General features: G+C 27.0%; 1 protein-coding gene across 2 annotated transcripts; it reads right to left on the bottom strand.

Moving 5' to 3' along the window:
• Positions 1–1,164: 1,164 nt before the first annotated feature.
• Positions 1,165–6,902, bottom strand: LOC124821128 (putative trehalose-phosphate phosphatase 3). Of its 2 annotated transcripts, none has more exons than XM_088102032.1 (9): positions 6,645–6,902; positions 6,238–6,378; positions 6,018–6,089; positions 5,769–5,894; positions 5,556–5,612; positions 5,010–5,114; positions 4,839–4,916; positions 4,625–4,765; positions 1,165–1,501 (listed from the first exon to the last, which is right to left on the bottom strand). In XM_088102032.1, the coding sequence occupies exons 1-9, from the start codon at positions 6,744–6,746 to the stop codon at positions 1,346–1,348; spliced, it is 978 nt and encodes a 325-aa protein (XP_087958158.1). In that variant the 5' UTR covers positions 6,747–6,902; the 3' UTR covers positions 1,165–1,345. The 2 variants fall into 2 exon arrangements, with proteins under 2 accessions (XP_087958158.1, XP_087958159.1); XM_088102033.1 differs by lacking the exon at positions 1,165–1,501 and adding an exon at positions 2,581–2,954.
• Between the last annotated feature and the right edge of the window lie 2,925 nt (positions 6,903–9,827).

Raw genomic sequence — 9,827 nt, forward strand, 5'->3', positions numbered from 1 at the left:
AACAGGGTTAGATTTAATTTAAAAAATTCCGTCTAATTTTAAAATTAATAAATAATTTTCTTTTAATTTTAAAAATAAATTAGAATTTTCCTTCTAATTTTAAGAATAAATTAGAAATTTTCTTCTAATTTAAAAAAGAAATTAGAAGTTTCCTTCTAATTTTAAGAATAATTAAAAATTTTCCTCTAATTTAAAAATAAAAAAATTCTTTCTAATTTTAAAAATAATAAATAATTTTTCATCTAATTTTAAAAATAATAAAGCATTTTCCTTCTAAAATAATTCCATAGTTATTTATTTGTTACAAGAAAGTATAATAACGTAACATATTATTTCTAATGTATATTATGAAATGTATATTCATTAAGAATTAGAACTTAATATATAAACTCTTATAAGTACATTTTATATGAAAAATATGATAAAAGATATCATATAAAATTACAAGAATTTTATTAAAAAAATTAACTTCAATTTATTCTTGTTTTTCTTTTTCCTTTTATTATATTTTTTTAATTAAGTCTAGATATACATTTATTCATTGTTGTTGTAAATTTTTTATTTCAATGTACTTTTTAATTGATAGACCAAAATATAGAAGAGAATTTAATTTTACTGCAAACTCAAAAATATTCAATTTTAAGTAAGAAAAAAAGCATTGGTGTGTCAAATTAGATAAAAGAAGTATGAATTATTCAAATAAGAGATTTAACACGTGATATAAAATCTTAAAGTAAAATGTTTGTAGTTCTTGTTTTTTACCATTTAATTTTTATATTTCTATTTGAAGTAAGATTCTCAACTTATAATTTTAAAAGAATTAAAAAGTTTTCACTTTAAAGAGTAATTGAGCTAAAGAAAGCAAAAGTGAAAATAGACCAATAAATAAGTTACACTTTATAAAAATCGATGAATATAAACATTGGTTTATTAATATAAAAAAGAAGTTGATCACGTCTATGAATTATCCAAATAAGAGATTAAACACCACTACATAAAACCTTAAAGTTCAATGTTTCTAATTCTTGTTTTTCTTATGTACCATTTAATTTTTATATTTCTACTTGAAGTAAAATTATCAACTTATAATTTTAACACAATTAAAAAAAATTCACTTCAAAAAGAGTAATTGAGCTCAAGAAAGCAAAAGTGAAAATAGACCTATAAATAAGTTTCACTTTATAAAAATTTAAATCGATGAAACTAAACTTTGTATCTTCTAAATCATTTTGTTAGTATCATCTTTTTGTTTCTATCCTTTACAAAAAAAAAATGAAAAAATAGACCAATTTGTCAAATTTAAAACTAGCAAATTAGCCTACACTTTTTCCCCTTTTGAGGTTGTTTACTTAAGTTTTTGTAACATGTTCTTCTTCCATCTTGTTAAACGAATCAAGAAAGCCAGCACATCAGAAGGATCACGCAAGGAATATGAAGCCTGAGTCTTCTTTGCAATTGAAGAAACAACAATGGGAAAACCTTGTCCAATGTGTCTTATAACCTACATTGATTTCATCCAAACAAAAAATTTCATTATCATGCTATCTACCATCTTATGTTTTCATAATGTAGAAATATTTTAACTTACTACTTTTAGTTCCTATAATTTATAGTTAAGATTTACTATAATTTTTTTTTTAAGAAATGACATGCTCATATATTACAATAGAAATATAATATAACTTCAACAAGTCATATAGTTTTTTCTTTCAGTACTAAGTAATTAACTAGTTTCATATAATACTAAATATCAAAATTAATTATCTTACATTCTAGATGAACCAAAACTAAAACAATTTTTTTTTTTATAAAAATCATAACCAAAACTAACTTACATTATATAAGGACTAAAATTGTTTTAGTTCTAAATTTTGTAGGGTAACTATAATTAATTAACAAATATTACAAAATATTGTGCAAATTAATTAACCTTTCCTAAGGAGAAATAAATAGTATGATAAATATCTCCCCTTAAAACTAATATGAAAATGAAAGATTTGTTTACTCTAGATTTTAAAAATCGAAAGAAACTGTTGATGATTATATTTTCTTAAAAAGATGAATTATATACAAAAGTTTCAATGTAATTTTGAGACTGCGATATAATTAAAATAATAAACTAATTAACGAAAAACATTAACTAATCTAATATTAAATATTACAAGAATACTTGTATATTATACCACATCTCATCATCAAAATGAAAAGTTTTCATGTAAGATGGACTTGAAAATCCTCAAAGAGTATGTGTTGAAACTCTTTAGAAAAAGTATTAAACAAATTAATAGTGAAAGATATCATGAAGGGCATGAACTTATCTACGAGCAACTTTCTCACACACATGCAAAGTGTATGTTATGTGTTTTGTACATTGATGTTCTCGGTAGTAATTAGAGAAATATATCACTCATATTTTCTTAGTACATCAATGTAGTTTTTTTGGATTGGACAAGGAAACTCTAGGACCAAATATTGAATTCAACAATAAGACTTATAAACGACATTTGCTACCTATCTATACTTGACTTCAATATTGGACAAGACAAAGTGGATTATCATTTACAGGACCAAGAGGTAAGATTATCTCAAAGAAAAATGCAATAACTAGAAGTGGATAATCAAATGTCAAGATAACATCCCTAATCAACATCAATGTAAGAAATAAGATAATAAATTAATGAGGTATCCAAAATTTAGGTCGTCTAGCATGCATTTAATTTGTCTTTGAATCATGCATGTATAAACATACACACTGCACAACATATGATATATTAAGTCTCATAAATGTAAGATATTGTTATGCTCCTACTAAATTGTGATAGTGAGTCAAATCCTTATATGAAGAACTTGAAGTAACACTAAGACTTTGTTGGAGTAGGTTTACATAAGATCATGTCAGCTCAGTCTATGACCTCTTTAGCATATCTTCATTGGTAAAGAATAGTTCTGGGAACCTAAATATTTTATATCAATTAAGAAGCAAGGAATGATATAATATTCTTACAAAGATCATCTAAAGAGGAAGTAAGGACGATACCATTAGCATATAAGAGAATGCAGGTTACATCATTACTTTCATGAATGATCTTACTTGTCATGGTTAAAATCAATGGTGGATACAAAGTTAGCTAACCATTCATACAAAATACAAAGGGTTATTTAAGACCATAAAGAAACCTTTTGTTGACATTAATGCTTTAGTTTAAAAATGTCATTAATGCTTCTAGTTGACATGGTATGTATGAATTGTTGAGTCTTTTTGTTGACTAGGTGGTTGAATGTTTGTTTAGTAGTGAAGAAAAAATGGATTGTAGTTATAGAAAGTTATATCTAGGTAGAGAGATAGGAGAAACAAGTTGTTACACAATTTGTAATGAGGTTGTGAGAGTTGTTATGTCACCACTAATATAGTTAGTATATGTAGGAAATGTTGCTTTGGTGTGAAATGTAGTAAAAGAATTTGGTTGTGTGGTTGTCATCTTAATTAAACTTGCTCCTTCAAGAGTAGGCTTGGAGTGACCTTGATAGAAAGAAGGAAGAGGGTTGATTTGTCAAATTAATGTATTTAACCTTTTATATACATTAGTGAGTCTAGATGTCATTTGGAGAACAAATAACTAATTTGAAATAAGTGCACTGACATTTTTCAATTAATTTGAAATCATTTTTAGTACTTAACAATACGATGATGAATTTGAAAATCTTCTACTCAAGTATGATTGCACGTGAGAAGATTTGTGATAGTGGAGTTGAGCTCAAGTATGGTATCCAAAAAGATCATTCAAAATAGTGGAACAAATCAAGTGAAGAATAATGGCATTAAGACTTGTCCACATTTCTTTTTCCTTGTTAGTTTTTGGTGTTTTCTTTTCAATGAAATGATAAGATGAAGGATTTCCTGAGCATTGACAAATCTTCCGAAAACATTTTGGAAATACCAAGATAAATATACAATTTTTTTGAAAGTACCAAATATATAAAATATATTAAAATAAAAAATAATTAGTTTTACATTTATACTAATTTATATGTGTGAAAGAATGAATGAGTGTCTATGATCCATCACTCTTAATAAAGCTTTGTCACTCGCAACTACTTATGATATCGAACATGAATTTTAAATTTTTTAACCTATATTTCACATTAATCATTTTCTATTTTGGATATGATTCTTATATTGAAAACATATAAAGCTTAATGGGGTTCATTGAATCATGGATGACAAACAAAGAGACTAAGGGAGAAAACAGGATTAAGAGAGGAAGATAGAAAAGGTGCTTGTCTCTATATATCATGAAGGAAACAATTCTATGATTGAATTTCATTCAAAGATTTAACTATATACAAAAACATCAACATAATTGAAGGTTATAAAATATATAATACAAAAAACTAATTAACTAAATATATTAAGTAGATTAATATATACAAATAATTTTTAAAAATATTTACGAAAACATTTACATATCATGAGTAAAGTTGCTTGGATATCGTTTATTCAATCTATTTGACCACACAGTTGAATTAATTTTAATAGGTAATATAAAAGTATTTACCCTAATTTATAGAAGTGGAGGTATAAAACTCTACACATGAATGAGGCTTATGTTTTATGAAACCGTACCTTAAAAGCATCTTCATCAGTTCTATCATCACCGAGGTAGATAGGAAGAACATTGTTGAAGTTGTCAAAGCCAAGAGTGTCAAGCAAATACATAAGAGCACACCCTTTGTCCCAGTTTACATTCGGACGTATCTCCATAACCTGATCAAACATGAAGGTCAAGTTTAAGAATCCAACATTTTTGTATTCATCAATGGCAATCTTTTTTTGGTACCTTTCTTCCACTTGATATGTGGAAATTGGGGTAAGATTTCATTGTGGACTCCACCATTTCTCTCAGAACACTAATATCCTACAATTTTGTGAAGCAACACAATTGCATAAGCTTTTTTACGAGCCTCATGATTTTACATTAGATATGTCTATCTTGTGTTTGTCATAATACCTCTTCATTTTTCACACACCGGTAGTGTACAGTGACACAGAACATGTTATCCTCAATCATAGAGCCCTTTATTCTTCTTGTGTTTTCTTTCAAAACCTTAATTATCTGCATGATATAAGTGGAACATTCATGAGCAAAAGAAAATTTAATGGACATTCAATTCTCTTCACATGTGCAACAGAGAGATTTAAGGTACAGTGTAAATTTTGTAAGAATCTTTCAACTGTCAAACTTCATTAATGTTTATTCATGGAAAAAAATTGAAGTGGATAAGTTGAAGAATTTCTTATGCAAAAATGTTTGATTTATTTTCCTTCTTTAATTAATAATTTAATAGTCTATGCATTTTTTACACTGATCTTGTAATAACTAATTTAAAATTGATATTAATGATGATTTGTGATTACGAGACCCTCTAAATTGGCTGTATATTGAAATTAAATTCTCATTTAATTTTTTCTTCTGGAAATATTTATTGAGAAGTTTTTCATATTTAACTCTGAATGCAAGTTAGAACAAACTACTATAGACATGATTGTTTATTACCTCTTGAATGGTTGGCAAAAATTCTTTTGCGGGATGAAAGTGAACAACATGATTACCCTACAAAGGTAACAAAGTATGAGACATGAATGACGAAATCAAATTGTCACAAGCATCATTAACTGTCATTATCTTTTTTAACTGTGGTGTGGTTTTGTCCAAACAGTTGGCACAACAAAACTATTGTACAGAGAGAAGACAGACATATGTAAAAACCTTTTCATCAACACCCTTTATCTGATGCTTCTGATCTTCACATTTTGAAGACCCTGTTGGAGTTGATATATCCATACCATGACTTCCAGCATAGTAAACATTCCTTAACTTCACAAATTCATACACCTGCATGTCAAGAGGAAAATAAAGGCACTGAAAATGCAAGGCACTGAAAAACAATGCATCCTCAAAAAAAGGATGTTGTCTCATGTCTGCATAGTGCACTGTTCTGTTGAGTGAGTGGATTACCTTATCCTTACGCCTTCCACTAACAATGGCAGTGGGAAAACAATAAGCAACTTCACGTACAGCTGCACGCATCTGCAGATTGCAATCATACGGCATTGACAACTAAGTTCTGAGAAAATGAAAGCAACAGAGAAAAACAAAAACTACAGAACTTGTTAGGACTCAAAAAGCCACCACAAGTTTTTCTTGTGGTGTTGATTGTCCTATGGAAAGCACTTACAGCATCACTCATGTAAGCTTTATCAGGGTCATCTACAATCGGTGAGAGTGTTCCATCATAGTCCAAAAACACAACAATCTCTTTCCCTTCAGCAACGCTCATCACTTTATCAAAATTCTCCAAGACAGAAGGATGCTTTTCCTTTGAGCCACACAAGTAAACAATATATAATAATAATAATTAAGAACAAGAACCAGAAAAGGAGGTCCATATATATAAATCAATGCCAGCATTATTGAGCCATTCAGATAGATCATGATACACCAAAGCATAATTGGTTGAAATCTTGCAGATACACCATGTATGTTTAAGTTACAGAATATGTGAATAAGTTTAACCACCCTAATCATACATCACCAAGTATTGAGTAAACTTTACTGGTATGAAAATGAAAGTTTTAAGCTTACTAGCCAGGAAGCATAAGAACATAGTTCTTCATTGTCGTCCATCTTTGCAAGTGAGATTGGTTTCATGTTTGAATGTTCTGATGGTTGTGATAAGTATCCCATCTGAGATGCTGTAAAATATAATCAAGCAGAAACTGATCTTTGCTACCTGCATTCAAGAGAATTAATGGTGGAAATAATGTCTTGCTTTAAATGTACATCCAAGCAATAAATTTTATATTACATTTGTTTAATAAAAGTTTAAAAAAGGTGTTAATTAGAGTAAAGGGTAATTAATCTGAGTCTTAAAAAAAATACTAAATAAGGGAAAAATAAAAACCAAACAAAATGAGACAAAAACAGGTATATACAGTTTGTGTTAGTTGACCGTTAAAAGAGGAATATAGAAAGTTGTCACAAGGCTTTTGTTTTTAAAGAGTACCTTTGGGTTTGAACTTTCTTATTGTTCACGAAGTGCAATTGTGCAAAGAAAGTGAAAACCACGTGATATACCCTTATCTTTTCAGAGAAAAAGAAGCTCCTTATCTGGAACTCAAGCAGTCACATTCTGCATTAGTTTCAACATCATAAACTCCGAGAATTCAACGAATGGAAAAACCCATGTTCTTTTTTGTGGCTACAAATTCATTGTGACAAAGTTGATGGATAAAGCTAGCCAATTAAGGAATCACAAGAGTATGGAAAATAGCTGAGGAAGGAATGCCATGGATTGCAGAGATCAATACACCATAAAGAGAAGCCATGATAAAGTTTAATTTACAATAATAAATTACATTGGTGATGGCAGAAATAACATTAATTTATCATATATAAATGAATGCAAATTTTATGGTATTAGTTTTATTTTATTAGTTTTGTAAGATTAAGTTAAATTTAAAATATAATTTTTACTTTGTGAACTTATTTGATTATTTGATGGGTTTTTGAAAAGATTCACTAGAAACATAATACTAATATTTGTCCATTTTTTTTAGCATAAACTTTACAACTGCATTATTGAGACTACTTTGGCATATGTTCCAATAATAATAGTTCTGCAACAAAAAGTATTCTGAAACTATGCTTTCTTGTATCTTGTAAATTTGTTTTGATACAGAGAAAAAAAGAAAGCAAACACTTAGTATTATCTATTAGACTATTCTAATTAATCGAAATAATAAAAATGGTAAGAATCTTGCTAATTAGTACCTTAAAAAGATTTTTTTGAGGAATCAATAAATAATTTTCTATTAGAAATCACTCTGAGACAAATATTTTTTTTATTTTTTTTATTCTCCGTGTCAACGTTGCTTAACGTTTTTTAAATAGTAAATACACAATTTTTACCATAAAGTAGTCGCTTTTATTAAATAAAAAAATATAAGGAAAAAAAGTAAAAGGAATGGATATTCATAAGTACTTTTTGAAGAAAAAAAATAATGTAGCTATACTTTTTTTATTTTTTAGGTAATGATAGGCAACAAATAAATGAATAAATACATAAAATAAAATAAAATTTGTCAATTAATGTAAAAGTTGTCAATAAGATCTCATGATCAAACAATGAGTCGTCATGTTTTCCACAATGGAGAAATAAAATAAAAAGAAACATAACAGCCTCAAATGCATCTTTTCTGTCTAGATGCTCTTAATATTAAATATAATATATTTTTAACGATGATCATATGTGATCTTTATATTATACTACTGCAAATCGGTTTTTCTTTTGGTTCTACCTATATTATCTATAATTATTCATCCACTTCTGAAAATATAAAAATTAAAAGTGGTGATAATATAATTAAATAATTTATTTTATATATTAAGTTTAGAGTTTACCATTGTTAAGGAATATTTTTTGTTTTAAGGTTAGAGAGAACCTATTAACTAAAATCTGCTAACAAACAAAAGTTTTGAATAAAATAGTGCATTTTTAAAAGTAATGAAAAATAAAAAAAATTCTTCCGTTTTTTAGCTTTTTCTAAGATTTAGTTTTTTTTTTAATTTTATATATAACTAAGATGCTAAAGTGACTAAGTTGGAAAAAAAGATAGTAATTACCCCTATAAAATAAAAATAGTTTTTACTAAAAAATAAATTATTCTTAATAAACAATTAAGTAATAAGTGTGAAAAGGATCATTCTTAATAGAATTGTGGGATCTGGAAATGGTGTAAACACATTAGTTAATTTGGAAAATAATTAAGGAAGTGGACCATATGGCATTTCATCAATCATCGTGACTTTTTAAAATAAAAAATAAGAAGTGTTGTGAATGATAAATATGTTTACTTCTTAATATATTTATATGTAAGAAAAATGAATACTTTTTTATACGTCAAACAAAGAACCTGTATTGGATATTTTTTAATTTTCATGAACTAAAACCATAAAAAAAATTCTCAATCAATTAAAAATTATAGTAGATAAAGTTTTGTAAATAGTTTATAGTCAAACAAAATTGTTATATATGATAAATTTAAATTTATAGTGTGAAGAGATATATTATTATTTAGTATATTATTAAAATGGTAATCACATAGTTAATGTAGCATCATTAACATTGCTTACATATCTTTTAAATCATGGGATCCAATGATCATGATATATTTGCAAATGTCAACTCAACTATCAACGTACACCTACTAACTTAACAGTTAAATACTCGTTTAATTAAAAATATTTATCAATGAATATTAATTATTCTTAATTATCAGCATGTGCTTTGAAATAAATAGTAGTTTTAATCACCACACGAAACATTAACTAATAGATGAATGGCTTTAATTTATAATAATCCTGTAGCATAGAAAAAGTCTATATTAAAGCATCTAAACCAATCAACAGCTAAATCAAACACTAAAATATTCCATTAATGTCTTGGAAAAACATTATTTCACATTAATAGCTTCATTAAAGTAATAGAAAGAGGTTCTCATTTCACATTAGTTGACCAAACATATACTTTAAAGAGAATATTAATAATTATGAATGCATATTTCATTTACATATGCTTTGATTTCTCGTCTCTAACACTTTGTTCACTTGAATGAATTTGAGGAAGAGTGATTGAATGAATTTGAGAGGATTTGAAGGTAAATTTTTTGTTGTTTATTTGAGTGAATTTAGAGGTAAGTGAGAGTGGATTTGAAAGTAAATTTTTTTAATCTGTCACATCAATCAAATCCTAGCCTCCAAATTCAT

Source organism: Vigna umbellata, chromosome 11, assembly GCF_029865625.1.
Source record: "Vigna umbellata cultivar VRB3 chromosome 11, Vumbellata_1.0, whole genome shotgun sequence".
NCBI classification, from domain to species: Eukaryota; Viridiplantae; Streptophyta; class Magnoliopsida; order Fabales; family Fabaceae; genus Vigna; species Vigna umbellata.